The sequence below is a fragment of the Arvicanthis niloticus genome, chromosome 11, assembly GCF_011762505.2.
Source record: "Arvicanthis niloticus isolate mArvNil1 chromosome 11, mArvNil1.pat.X, whole genome shotgun sequence".
In the NCBI taxonomy this organism is placed as follows: Eukaryota; Metazoa; Chordata; class Mammalia; order Rodentia; family Muridae; genus Arvicanthis; species Arvicanthis niloticus.
In genome coordinates this window covers 56,778,352-56,793,368 of record NC_047668.1, presented here as the reverse complement: position 1 = coordinate 56,793,368, position 15,017 = coordinate 56,778,352, and the positions used below count along the sequence as shown (strand labels likewise).

Sequence of the window (15,017 nt, the reverse complement as noted above, 5' to 3'; positions counted from 1 at the left end):
TAAGGCACTTGTCATCAAGTCAGATAGCCTAAGTCCCATCCTGGGATCCATTTGGTGGAGAAAAGAAACAACTCCCACAAGTTGTCCTCTGATCTCCACACACATATGCATACAGAAAAAGGAAAAAGAAGAAAGAAAACTAAAAAGGAAACAACGTTGAGAATAAGGGACAACAACATTAAAATGGCTATTTTTAACTACATTCCGTGTGTTTTTACAATTAAGACAAGGCATCAAAAATTTGTTTGTTTGTTTGTTTGTTTGGGTTCAAACTTCTATGGAGAAAAAGTACAGTTGGGAAGGAACGGGTCTATTTAGCTTATAGATTACAGTCCATCAATGCGAGCGAAGTCAGGGGCCTGAAGCTGAAATCCATAAAAGGATGTGCTCACTGGCCTGCTTGCTCTGGCGTGTTCAGCTGCTTTTCTTTTACACTTCAGGCTCATCCTGCCTAGGGACAGCACTGCCCACAGTGAGCTGGGCCCTCTTAACCACTAAGAAAAGGCCCCGCAGACCAATGGGATGGGATGAAGACAGTTCCTCAGTTGAGGTTGCTTCTTCCCAGGCAACTCTAGCTTGTATCAAATTGACAAAAAATAATAGTAGTAGTAGTAATAACAATAACAATAAACAGCAAGTTATGATTGGTTCTGATTGTAGAGCAGTTAAATGACCAGATTTTATTTTGTTGTTTTTAGATTTTTTTTTTTAAAGTCTTGTATCTATGTAAAAAAAAATTTTCTTTTGGTGTCTCTTCTCTTAACATTTCCCTTCAGATCAGTTTTCAGGTGCACTTGCTCTCTCTCTCTCTCTCTCTCTCTCTCTCTCTCTCTCTCTGCCATCCCCCAAAGTGAATTTCTTTTCAGATCCTGTTAAACATTAGCAGATTATTTTCATAGAGAACTTGAATAACTCTCAGTGACATGGGTTTCAAGTGGGTTTTGTAAAGTATCAATTTAGATGTATTTAATATGAATTCATTTAAACTGTACAATCTGATGTTTAAGGTGTGCACATATCCATGATGCCATATCACAACAAACACATCCATCACTACCAAGAGATCCTTCGCTTCAGGAAACCGCTGGGTCTCTCTTATGTCACTATGTGTTATTTGGACTTTATAAAAACAGAATAATAAAGTATGCATTCCTTTGGGCTTGGTTCCTTTTACCTAGAATTATTTCACCCCCTTTCCACACTGTAACCTGTGTCATTATTCCATTCATTTTATTTCTTGAGTAATGCTTCATTATATATTTATACTACAGTTTATTACTTTCACCGATTGACCAACATTTGAATTATTTCCAGTTGAGAGCTTCCCCCAAAGGAGACATTGCAAATATTTCCACATAAGTCTTTCTATGAGTATGTGCGTTTACTGGGGGCAGGGGATATCCAGAAATGAAATATCATGAACCTAAGAGCATGTAAGCACTTACTTTTTGAAACTTTTTCAACATTTATGTTTTTCAACCACTGTCTAAACATTTTCTAAAGTATTTATCATTTCACATTTCAATCAGCAATGTGTGAATAGTATGGCTACATGCTCTTTTAGCCCACTTAGTAGGTTTCTAATGATATCACGGTTCAATTTGCATTTTTGTAGCTATTTCATGATTAGAATCTCTTTGCGTTCTTACCTGGCATTCGACTATTTTCTTGGGTAAAATATGTATCTACGTAATTTTCCAATTTAAAAAACGTAAGGTGCGAAGTCAATTATTAGAGAAGAACCATGTTTTCAGTAAGCAGCACTAGAACATCTGGCTGTCCATATGCAGAAGGAATTTTGATTCATACGACTAACACTAGAGAAATCAGTCACACAAAATAAATCATAGGCCTAAATGCAAAACCCAAAACTATACATCATCTAGGAGGAAGTACAAGGGAGAGCCCTTGCTGTCGAAGCTTAGGCAGAGGCTCCTTACAAACAGCAGCTAACGCTCATGGACACACGGGGGAAAAGGGAGCAGCTAAATTACACGCCCCTGCTTTTCAGGAGATAGCTAGAGAATTAGAAAAGAAAACCACAAGTGGGGAGAAAAATACTTGCTAAGTGCCCACCTGGCAAGATATTTGTGTTCAGGATATATAAATAACCTCCAAGTTTAACAAGAAAACAATTGAAATACTATTTAGATTTGTTTATTAGATATATAACTTTAGGCATGCAAAGGATCTTGCCTGAGAGATGGGCAGGCAGAACCGGCAAATTTGGAAACACAGAAACAGTTACCTGGTGTTTAAAATGTGTGGGAAAACAGGGAGGTAGAGGCTCTTCAGGTGGTTCGTGCCAAAAAAACAAAAAACAAAAACAAAAAAAACCAAAAACAACAACAACAAAAAAAACAAGTACCCGGTTTTGTTCAAAGTACCCTGCTTTGTAACAAAGGGTCAGCCTGGGCAATGCGGATCATATATGACAGACAGTTTTGAAAATGGAAGAGTGTTGAAAATGGCCTAGAGACTGACATGAGGCTTTAGGTACAGGTGATTAAATTAGAATTAAAAAGTGGAAAGATTGTCCAAGACTGGGTGTACAGAGTGCAGGGTGGTTCTGAGCCAGGGTCACCAGATGGGGCCCCTTTCGTGACAGAATATCCCATTTCCACCCACAGATCTGGACTGGGAGCATCCTTCAGGGAGCAGGCCAAGCACTTGCCTTCCCAGGGCCCCTCCGCTCGCCCACTGCTCTGCGTGCACTCACTGAGGGGTAGCATCCTCAAGAACAAAATGAGATGACCTGTGTAAATCATTAACATAATGCCCGGAACACCCAGAGCCCAATAAATAGTGGCTTCTCCACCCCCCTCCCTGCTTCCATAACCAAATGGAAGGCAAATGGCACTGTTGGCCCCAATTCAGAGGTTTTTAAATCTTAGAGCTCCTGTGTCAGGCTGAGTATCATTAGACACTGCTGGGTTGAGAACAGAAACATTTGAAACAACTTGAGTCTGGGCTTGAAGCTCCACCCTCCTACCCCACCCCGCCCCCAGCCCATTAAAATCTACAGAAGCAAGTTGCCACATCCTGTCAAAAACTCCTAAGACAAAAAATGTGTGTATTCTGTGTAATAACAGCAAAACAAAACAAATGTATGTCCCCCTCTCTAACTGTTTTTGGCCAATTACTTCTCAGAGAAGGATGAGTGAATTATTCAATTTGCCAGTGTAAGAACAGAATCTCTCAAAACACAGAGTCCTTCCATCTTCTCAGAGCAAATATGACTTGGAGGAGAACCCAGTTGTCCAACCATGGTTGCTGCCGGTAGTCTGAAGATACAGTTAGAAGGCCCACATGATTCTGATTTTCTCACTGTCCCCTAAACCTACTTTGTCAGTAAGAAGTGTGGTGAACTGTCTCTTACTGCTCAATCCCCGCTTCTATCTGGTAGAGAACAATGAAACTGTTTGGAACTCCTTCAAACATCCACAATCTACTCGAACACAGACATGTCCCCCTCAGACCCTTTCATATTGACATTGCTACCACCCAAGTTTCCACCCAGAAATAGTAGCAAGCATGCACTGAGAGCCCTTACCTGTTTTTCACCAGGAGGCAAGCACACAGCACTGTGGTTCTTTTTGACTATCGTAAGACATAGCATGCCTAGGGACAGGAGTTCAAACCCCGCTCTTCTTTTCCTTGTCATGTAACTCAGTACCCATTACCTCCATGCATCTGGGTCCCTGTTTCCCACCCTTGCTCGTTCTTTTTCAGTGACCTAAGTTAGACTTAACATGAGCAAGGAGTTGGTCCTTTCTGCCATGCGTACAAGTGAATCAGAAACTCCATGGCTTGTTTACATTTTGGTAAACATAGCTGTATATTTCATTGTATGCGCTTATGATGTCATCCCTTTTAAAAGGAAAACTCCAGGAACCATGCTCTCTCCTTCAGGCATTCAAATAAAGAACCCAGAGGCCAATAATTCTCAGAAAATGACGTTTACTACCAAGTCTCTAAATAAATGTAGCAGGCGCTTTCTTAAACTCACCCAACATTTTGCTATAGAATTCAACCGAACTTCACTATAGAATTACCAGGCACTGACTGTAAACCTATACCACCCATTGTTTACTTAAGGGTTGCTAAATTGTGCCCGAGGGCCAAATCTGGAGCAGTACCTGGTTTTGCAAAGTTTTATTGGGACACAAGCACACACAGTCATTTGCTTACATGATATCTACCTCGGCTGCTTTTTGATACATTCCAGACAGGGGGCCATCTACTGCCACAGAGGGACCAAACAGCTTCAAAACCCAAGACAGTTATGATCTGACTTATGATCTGCTGTTATCAGGAACAATTATGATCTGCTATTATCAGGAATGGCCAGCAATAATCACAGCACTCAAGAGACCAAGGCAGAAGTGTGGCCTACCTTAAGATTCCATCCAAAAATAAAAAATAAAAAAAAATAAGGTCTGCTGACTCTCATTCTAAAAATTCATTCAATGAATGTTAATTGGGAAATATTACATGTTATGAATGTCCTCAGCACATAACCACAAACATGCTTGTCTCACGTTAGATCTCCTTAATCGGGAAGAACAGAAATTTGTCTGTTACCATCAATGTAGGCATTAATCTTCACTGATTCTCAGCCAGTGAATAGTCTCCTTAGGCTGCCTGTTTCTGAATATCTGGAACATCTGCACCTCACAGATGTCAAGTGACCCACTGACATGGCCAGAACAACTCAGGTCAAAACCTCACTTTGCTGCTTACCAGCTCAACCCCTGGTGCATGGCTGTTGTAATATGTAAACATTAGGAAGGAGAGGCAGGGTGTGAGAGTTAGAGAAATGAGAACTAAGTCTTCTTAGGATAGATTTTAATCCATATGCAAAGAGCCTTCGGGAAGAATCAGAATAGGGTCACAGGCAAGCAGTGCTTTAGTCGCAGTTTCTTGGAAGAAATAATGCCTCGCCTGAGTCTCGGGTAATAAAGAGACATTTGTGCTGCTGAAGAATCAATGGAGAAAGCAAAAAGGACTTTATTAAAGCCACCATATTACCTAGCTGATTGGGAAATAGTTTCGCATCTCTTGAAATTCCAAAGACTCTATGTGTGCATTCCACAGCCCAACAACTTCTAGCCTTTGTTATTGTTGTTGTTTTGTTTTGTTTTGTTTTGAGACAAGGTCTAACTCCGCAGCCCTGCCTGGCCTCAACCAGATCAGAATGCTCTTAAACACAAAGAGACCTTCCTGCATCTGCCTCCCAAATGCTAAGACTAAAGGCAAGCACCACCTGACCTGATCCTCCTAACCTTTTGGGGGGGGCAAGGAATCTTTCCTCTTTTTAAGTCACTTTATTCTTATTGAGGTCACCTGCAAATCTTCAAAAGGTTAGCAACTATGACAGGTACTTAAGTATAGCACTAACTACAGTGTAAGAAATCAAGTGTCCTTGGGAACGAGAATATCAAAAAAGAAGTTGGGCAAAGAGCCATTCCAGGGTTGGCACGGAGGTCAGCAGGAGGTGAGACAACTCTGCCTGCACTCAGCTTGGTAGTGGGGTTAGGCAGCAGTCATTTCCACGTGGCTAAACTCCCACTACAATAGACTCTGAAAAAAGTCTATTGTGCGAGTTGACCTGGTCATGCAACTTCAGCGCTAACCATTCCTAAGTGATTGACAGCACTCCCACAATGCCGTACGTTGTTGCCGGTCAGTGAAGTTCATTCATCCATTCAGAATCCGCTGTGTACCAATACTTTGCTCCAGGAGCACAGCGTGCAAAGAAATAATACAAAAGAAAAATAAGAGCTTGTCCTTGTGGGGTTTATTCTAATGTGATAACCTTATACTAAGGGAAGTGGGCTGAGCTTTAAACCGCCACGCCGTAGAATAACTTACGGTACTGAACAGTCCCCAAGGGACACTTTGCAAAAGAACTTGAACCAAACCTGAGCCATTCATCCCCCTAAGAACTTCATTCTTGTTTCCAAGCTGTTGAGTCCTGAATCTTCCAGGAATATTTGTAACAGGAGCCTAAAGAATCTTCACAGAGTTCTAACTTCTGGAATTCTTCCCCCCCCCCCCCTTCAGTGCTTCGATTTGAATTCAGAACTTCACAAATTCTAAGCAGGAACCCAAGTTAGTTTCTGAAATGAATTTAGTTGCAAAATGTACAGCTTTTTCATCTAACCTATCTACAAAAAGAGTCAAGTGGGTTATAGAGCTATTAGTGAACAGATAGATAAATCATGGCTTTTACCTGAGGTTAAATACGAAACAGCCACTAGAAAAATATGCTCTAAGAATGTGTAACAATGTAGACAGATACATATTGTAAGATGTTTGCTGCTGTTGTTTTCTGTAAAATGTCCGAACATCCCCGAAGATGGGTCAGTAGGTAAAAAAAACGCTTGCAGCATAACCCTGACACCCTGAGTTTGCATCTTATAAACCCACATTTTAAAAAATGCAGTAATATCTGTAATTCAGAAGCCTGCCTTAAGATGAGGTAGGGACAGAATTGTTTACTAGTTCATGGCCCAGCCAGCCTGGAGTATGCCTTGCAAGAAACACACACACACACACACACACACACACACACACACCATTAATTTTGAAAGTCCTAAAATGTTAATCAGGCAGAACTATCTATTTAAACAGAAGAAGCTTATGGGAAATAGTTAACACCTATAAAGGATGATGGACATGTTTTTAACATGAGTAACATACTGACATATTAAAAGTATTATTTCTACTCTTCTAATGTCCAGTCTTTTTTTTTTTTTTTTTTTTTTTTTTTTTTTTTGGTAAGCATCCACTGTCTTGTGTGACTTAAACAGAAATAGTGTGAAGCCTATGGCTTTTCAAAATCAAAAACAAGTATGAACAGCCTGTCACTGCGATGTGAGCCAAAGCATCAGCTCTGGGTCTCCAAACCACCATGTGCGGAATGGAGGTGGTTGCGGCCCCTACCTAACCGGTTGGTATACGGATTAATGCCTACACCAGGTAGACTGTCTGCTGCAGAGCCTAACGTCTAGGACGTGCTCAAAACAACAGCACAGGAAGTGCCCAGGGGCCTCAAAAGAAGAGCTGAAATGGTAGAAAAGTCCACAAATATCACATCCTGGTGAGTTAGAGACAAGTAAGTCAGGGGGCAAATCCGTCTCAGACAGAATCATCCCCAAACTCTTCACTAACACATTTAACGTTCCCCTGAAGATGAAGGACAACATGGACATATTTGTTTGACAGACAATTGCTTCCTCATTTGTTTTAAAGGGCACTGGTCATATTTTTGTTGCACAAAAATGCCTTTGGGTTTTTTTAATCTAAATATTACATTAATGGGATTTTCAGAAAACATGCATCGTTTTCTATATGAAATGGCCTTATTAAATAAAATAAAATAAAATAAAAAGACTTTACAGCCAGGCTGTGGTGGCCTATGCCTTTAATGCCTGCATTCTAGAGGCAGAGACAAGAGGGTCTTCTTTGTCAATTCCAGGACAGTAAGGGCTGCATAGTGAAACCCTGCCTAAAAACAAAAGTCTCTGTAAAGCTGACAGTAGTATATTTGGAGATAGTAATAGCTGTCCATACAATCGCATTTTCTTATCAAATATCTATTTCCAAGCAAGCAAAATCAAATGTTTGTCTTTTATATCCTGCACCCAGGATTCTTCTTTTTGTACATCTGTATCAAATAAAATAATAACTACCCTGGGACTTGCCCCTCCTTCCCTAGAAATAATGTGTTAATTGAGAGAAAATTCTGCCTTAGGTCCCCGTAGGTTTTTTTTTTTCTTTTCAATCAGTTTCTTATCTAAGTTGACCTGATCTTCTGGCCTGAGGGAGGAATTCTCCGCTCTGGATAGCACAGTCAGCCTCTGGCAGCCCTTCCCTGCTTATGCTCCCTGTTAGTGACCTGTGTGGAGAATCTATCTAGGGCAGGGGGCCTGGAACTGAAGGTATTCGTTGGGAATTAGCTGGTTATCCTGCCAGACACCAGGGCTGTCACCTTTCCTTTAATTACATAACCTTTCTGAGCCTTGGTTTCTTTGACTGTTCAGTGGGCATATCAAGGACATCTCCCACTTTTACAATGAACGCAAACAAAAAGACAGATGCTAACCGGTCACAGAGGCACTTCAGCTGTCCACCTACTTCCCCTGGGGTCTCTTTTAGAGGTTGCACAGTCCTTTGGACTCTTGGTATCTCTTTGATCACTTTCCTGTCTTTTCCTCCCACACCAGTAAGGCAAATTTTTGAACTCGGAATTTTTCATCTAGAACGCCTGAGCTCTGCTTGGCTTACTTTTAAGTCCTGAAGAACTTGGAAAGGTAAATCAATTGGCTCGGCTTCTTTGGGGTCCTGTCTAAGCAGAATCTCCATTGTATCCTGTTCTCCTCTATGTATGGGAGGGGGACTGTACCCACTTCCTTCCTCAATCACACAAAGACCAAACTGATCAGAAGAACTTCTGAGAGTTCCAGAGTGTATCGCCTCCCCAAGTCCCTGAACCAACTGGACCTGGCACTACAAGAGAAAGGTGAGGTCTAGAGACAGAGCAGGCACTTTCCAGGCGTACAGTTGGAGAGGAAAGGGCCCTGGCCAATAGCTCCTGCCCAAACTGAGTTCCCCGGCTTCACCCACCCATCCTCGCAGCTACCTGGAGCATCCGAGGGCGGGGACCAAGGGACATTGAAGGCGTCTCCTGTCCCGCTGTTGCTTCCCAACCCTGGGCATTCCAGCCTGAAGTCCCTGTCTGGAGCTCCAAACCTGCCTCCGTGCTCCCCCCCACTCTTCCGCGCTGCCCCTCGACGTTAGTCCGCGCTCTGGAGCGGAGCAAGGAGCTGTACTCTGCGGAGAAAACGCTAACCTGTGGAAGTAATGTGCGGAGAAGAGACCCAATAGCACATTTCCCGGCGGTCCGAAGAGGGAACGCGGCTGCCAAGCGAGCATCCCTACCGACACCACAAAGGAAGGCAGCTCCTGCAGGAACCAGGCTATGCGTGCGGGCAGGAGGGGAACTCCCGACGACACACTCTCGCAGTGTTTCCCATAACTGGCAGGTTTCCTTAAGCACAGGATCAGGGTCCCCATGGTGGCCAATGTGGCGCTACCTGCCAGCACCGGGACCTGATGGCACACAATCGGCATCTCGCCTGTGTTCGCAGCTAGTAGCTGCTGCCCGCGTAGTGGAGAGCGCGGCCCCTTTATGGAGCACCAGACGCCACCCGGTGTCCGCCCCTCGGACCAGGGTTCCCTCCCTACTCTAGCGTCTCCCCCCCCCCCATACGTGCCTCCCACCTTGGCGTAGCCCGCCCTGGCTGGCCTTAGCAGCAATGCCCATTTCGCCTGTCTGGTTCTTTGGGCTGCAGCTGGGACACAGAACCGAGGCTTTAGTTGAGCCAAAAAGTGTTTGGAGGACCTCCTTCTCCATCTGTGCCCGCACCGATTTTAGCTCTTGTCCTCCCTAGGTAGTCCTAGGATGCTTTGCTCCTCGCTCACCAACTTCCAATGCTGTAACTTCTAGGACCAAGCAATAGTCAAAATTAAAGCGCCGACGCTTCTCCAGCCCTTTGCACACACCTTCAGTGCTGTCACCAGGCAGTGCCCACCGTGGATCGCTCTGGCAGGAAGGACTTCCCACCTGCCCCAGTTGTTCATGCTTCTCCACTCCCCTCAGTTTCCTGCCAGCTCCCTCCCTCTCAGGCAGGTGAAAGCTTTTAGGGTAAACGCCCAAATTCCTCCTGGGTCTCAGGCTCGAGGGCCTTGGAGAAAAGTTTGTTCCTCGGATGCTCTAGTTAGCCCTATGGCAGCGATCCCCTCCTCCCCACCCTCCCCCGCTCCTCCGAAGCTGGCTCAAACTCTGCCTAAAGTTTCGGTGTTCTCTAGAGAGACACCTTTTCCCAGCTCTAAAGCGCTGGAGCTGGGTGGGTTCCATGGTAAGGATGCTCTCTGAACCGCCCAGAGCACAGCATTCCACACACCAGACCGGGTTCTTTTCCGCTTCTGTTTTTCCCACTCTTCCCTCAACCTCCAGACACCCCCCCCCCCCCGGACCCCAACTTCCATTCTCCTATCTCTACTGTGCTTCTGCACCAGCCCTTCTTGGCTGCTTTTTCTTCCCCTCTCCCTCCTTCCTCCCCTTCCTCTGCTCTCTATTTTGGCCTGACCTCTTCTGACCCTCAGCCCCTTCCCACCTGGCTGTTCCCTTCAGTCTTTTTGTCTTATCTTTGATTACTTAGGACCTGTTTTCCTCTTCAGTCCCTGTTTGGAGCACAGCTCACCATGCTTTCTCAGCCCCCACACGCGCCCTACCCCGTCCCCTTATTAGGGGCTTTTATCCACTCCAACCAGTCCTGGGGCCAGTTGAAAGAATGCACATCCCCAGTCTGTTCCAGATTAGGAAAGTTTCCTCTGCACTGGGATATTTGACAGATGGGGATTCATTATTGATCCAGGGCATCCTCTTTTTGCTGATTAAGAAGAATAGTCATCACCCTGCTGTGTTAAAAGGAAAATAACAGCCATGTTTGTTTGAAGCTGATCATCATGCAGGAGACACCCAGACTGACTGGAGCACTTTCCAGGAGATAGCCTGGTGTTGAGATCTCACCAGCTTCCTGCAGTTTGAACAGTGCCTTTCTATATGTTCAGCCCTAACTTCTCAGTTCCTACTTGTTCCTTAAAGATGTTCATATCTGGATTGCCAGCAGAAAACCCAAGCATCAGAACTGCACACTCCCTACTAGCAAACACCACTCAGATACCCTCCAGAGGTTTCAATTTTAACCCGTTTATCTTCTCCTACACTCTACCCAACTTCTCCCTCCGGGTTTCGGTTGGTACCTCTTCTTGACCTTCAGCAACCATAGTCTCCTTAGGAGGCTGGCTTGCTGGGTCAGAGAGCTATGGATGTCATGGCAAAAATCAGAACCTTGGTGTAGCATTCCAAACCAGCTCAATGAAATAACTTTGAATGGATGAAATATCTCCACCTCACTTCCTTCCTCTCCTTTTGTATAGCTTTGTCAAATTTGAGTGTTTGCTTTCCTTTTTATTCCCACTTCTATAGAAACTGTTTGCCAATCAACAACCCACACTTAAAGTCAACTGTACGATAAAATACATTCATCTCCAGCCTGTGTGTCTGGGGGTTGGCCAACACTAGCTGACCCAGGCAAACTTAGCTGATCTTGGCTTTGTTAATGCACTGCTCTGTGAACCACCTCAGAGCACAGCTTCAGGCAGGACTTAGATCAGGAAGGATCCTTAGGCCAGGCTCTCATCCTGGGATGAGTGGGCTAGACCCACCATTCTATGCAATATCAATAGAAATAATAACTTTTAAAACACACAATAAACAGGCCAAGACCTAGCCCATTCTTGCTTCCTAGTCATTCAATTGGCCAAATAAAATCATGTGGCTGATTCATTTCCCTGTAGGAGAAGACTTATTGCAAAGTTACACAGCAAAGGGCAAAGAGATATGACGAGAGAATTGAATTCAAAAAGGCAACTGCATGCATTAGATACACAAAAGAGAGGATCAAGTTGCAAATGTCAAGCTTGATTGGTTCTCATAAAAGAATATGTTCTCATAACCTGTACCTAGGTCAAGAGACAAACTCTAAGCATCCCTTCCCACCCTCCTTACAGAAGAACCGCTACCTCGAGTACCATAAAAAAGCTTTGCCTGCTTCTGAACTTCATTTAAGTGGGATCAGACAGTATTTGCTTTTGTGTGTGTTTTAATGGTACTTGGAATTTGTTTTGCTCAGTGACTGTCAGACACACAGACACAGAAATAATGGTCATGACGGGGAAACATTGATACTCTTAGATCCTTAGAAACCAGAGACACAGTACACCACACAAGACTACCCAGGAAACAGCAGGGACCACCAGGAAGCATCAAGACTAACCAGGTGAGGCAGGAAAGACTATTTTCTATCCAGTGGCTCAAGTGGTACAGACGCTGACTCTGGTTGTCTATCTCTTGACCCTGAGTTAATTAAACTTGGCATAGAGTGGCCAGAACTTGAAAATCCAATACAAGGTGGCTTGGATTGCTTAAGAAAGGTATACCAGAATCATTTAAAATTTTTGAGAAATTTCCCTGGAAAAGGTAATTTTTGCCTTGTCAACAGGACATGGTTAGTAGTGTGTGTGTGTGTGTGTGTGTGTGTGTGTGTGTGTGTGTGTTGCAAATAGTTCTGACTTGTTAGTTCTCAAAGTGTAGCATTCAGTTAAGTGAGTGTATTCTTTCCAGCTGACCAAAAAGTAGCATAAGAAATACAAAGTTTATTTAATCTCACAGTCAGAGAGGTACAGCCCACTGGAGCAGGGAAAATATTGTGGCAAGACCCTGAGGTGGCTGGTTACACTGCAAGGCAGTTAGGAAACAATGAATACTGGTACTTAACTTTCAGTCTCCTGTCTTCCAGTCCAGGATCCAAGCCATACATACCATGATGCTGGCTACATACAAGGTAGTCTTCCCTCCTCAAGTAAATTTTTCTGACACATCCTCTTAGGTTTGCCCAGAGGTGTGTCACCTAGGTGATTCCAAATCCAGACACCTTAACAATGAAAATTAATCTCGAGTTTACCCTTTCCCAACTTCACATAAACATCACCAAATCATAACTTTCCATACCTCGCCCTGTAAGGTTCATGACAATATCAGAACACAAATGTATTTATGTTTTAAAAACAACTAAAAATCATACTCTTGCCATTCAAAAAAAAAAAAACAAAAAAAGACTAAAAATGGAACACAATGTTCAATAAAAATTAAAATTTGGAAAAGCATGATAATATACCTTTAATCACAATACTGTGGAGGCAGAGGCAGGCAGATAGATACCTGTAAGTTCAAAGCCAACCTGATATACATGATGAGTTCCAGGCTAGCCATGGCTCAGTCCTAAATGGAATATCTATATCAACCCTCATAAGACTAAGGGAACATCCTAGAAAACAGGGAGACAAGAATTAAGAGTTGGAAGATGGAGAAGACTATTGTCTGCGAAATGCTGTGGTCTGGACATGACATGGCCATTGCGCAAACTCAAGAATTCACTGTAGATATGGCTTCCTGTGCAGGATCAAGCCAACAAGACCGGTCAATGTTCCAGCAGGTAGTACTATCTGGAATCAGTAGGTTAAAAAAAATATTTTAAAATCATGGAGGTGAAATCAAGCAATCAAATGCATATAAAATTAGTATTAACAGAGGTAAAATATGAAAAGTAAGCAAACCAATAATAACTAAAATATTCCCCAGGTTGACAAAGGACCCATCTTTATAAATTCAAGCTTCTTAATGACCAGATAGCAGAAAACAAACAAACAACAACAATAAAAACCCAAGTCACCCCACACTGAGGCAAAATACATATAATTTCTGGGAGGCTGGAAACAACCAGCAAATCATAAAAGACATAGTAGCAATGTATCTTCTTTGGATACCACAGTCTAATTCATAGCTAACTTCTCAGTGAAAAATATGCAGCCTGAAAGAGAACAGAACACTTTCAAAAATGCCCAAGGAGAAGCTGGAGAAATGGCTCAGTGGTTAGAACTCTGGCTACTTTTGCAGAGGACCTGGGGTTGGTTCCCAGCACCTACGGTGAGTGGTCCACAATTGCCTGTAACTCCAATTCCAAGGGATCTGAGGCTCTCTTCTGGCCTCTGCAGCCACCTGCACATAGTGTGGTTCACATGAGCTCATGAAGGAAGGCACATATAATACACTTAAATTTTTAAAAATGAATACTTTAGTGATCAAAGTATCACCCCATAATTCTTCTTATATTCAATAAAAATATTAATAAATGAGACAAAATATTTTTCAATAAAAAGTTCTAAGAGAATTAATAACCACAATAAAATAAGTAGTAAAGAATTTTTTTTCTGACTAAAAAGATGGATGTCTAATGAAAATGTGGCCTTCAAAAAACTCTAACACATCAGAATGTATTTGTCTAATTACAAAACACACAACACACATGCATGGGCACACACACACACACACACATGTTTTTTGAGACAGGGTCTGTGGATCCAGCTGACCTGGAATTTACTAGTTAACACAAGCAATCTCAAATTTGCAGTGATCTTGCCTCCTAAGTGCTTGGATTTCAGGCCTGGGCCACAATACTCAGCAATATTCTTAATCTTTAACCCTATGTTATAGATCTAATGTTGGTGTCTCTCAAATTTATGTAGTATGGTGGCTTGAATGAGAAATGTTCCCCATTGACTCCTGAATGTCAACATCAATCCCCAGTGGCCAGCACTGTCTGGTAAGATCATGGATGGAAGCCTTCCTTGTAGAATTGTAGATGGGCTTTGGGGCTTTATAACCTGGCCCCATTTCCAGGCTTGCACTCTGCTTTCTGCATGTGGTTGAAGATGGGATCCCTCAGCTTCTTTCTCCGGCCTTCCTTGCCATGTCTCCCCCATCACTGTGATTTGCCCAGCCAAGATAAACCCTTCTTCCGTGAGCCACTTTGGGTCATGGTTATCACCACAAAATGTAATGTTGACACAGAAGCACAAATTTCATTTCTGTATCTAATGTAACATTTGCACTAACATATATAATTAGAATTAAAATAATCAAGAACACTGTTTTGAGTGAATGTAAAGGATGAAGAAAATATACATTTTTAAGCTAAAAAAATTTGTATATCTTTCAAACTACATTAATTGTGTTCTTCCTGTATTTACTGTCACTTATACTCCATCAACTATATTATGTATTTTGGGGGTATTTAAACAAATCTATTACACTTTACTTAGTTTTCTAGTCCCTGTGATCTCCTTTGCCATAAGTGTTTTGACCGGGTCTACAGAACCTGTTGGCGGGCACTGTGTGAAGGTTGTCTTTGTATTATTCAACTTTTAATTCTATACCAGCAGAAAGCTGAGCACTGTCCAGACTTTGGTATTGTTATTCTCATGGCTCATCGTCAGTGTCATATTTTGTAATCCTTCTTCCTTCCTCCCTCATGTTTTGATTGACT

General features: G+C 42.8%; 1 protein-coding gene across 1 annotated transcript in view; it reads right to left on the bottom strand.

Annotated features, from left to right (window-relative positions):
• Window positions 1-9,153, bottom strand: part of Srd5a2 (steroid 5 alpha-reductase 2) — a 30,183-nt gene extending 21,030 nt beyond the window's left edge. Inside the window, exon 1 of the mRNA XM_034514336.2 lies at window positions 8,858-9,153. Coding sequence (XP_034370227.1) covers window positions 8,858-9,138 — 281 coding nt within the window. The 5' untranslated portion in view covers window positions 9,139-9,153. The remainder of the gene's footprint in view (window positions 1-8,857) is intronic.
• Between the last annotated feature and the right edge of the window lie 5,864 nt (window positions 9,154-15,017).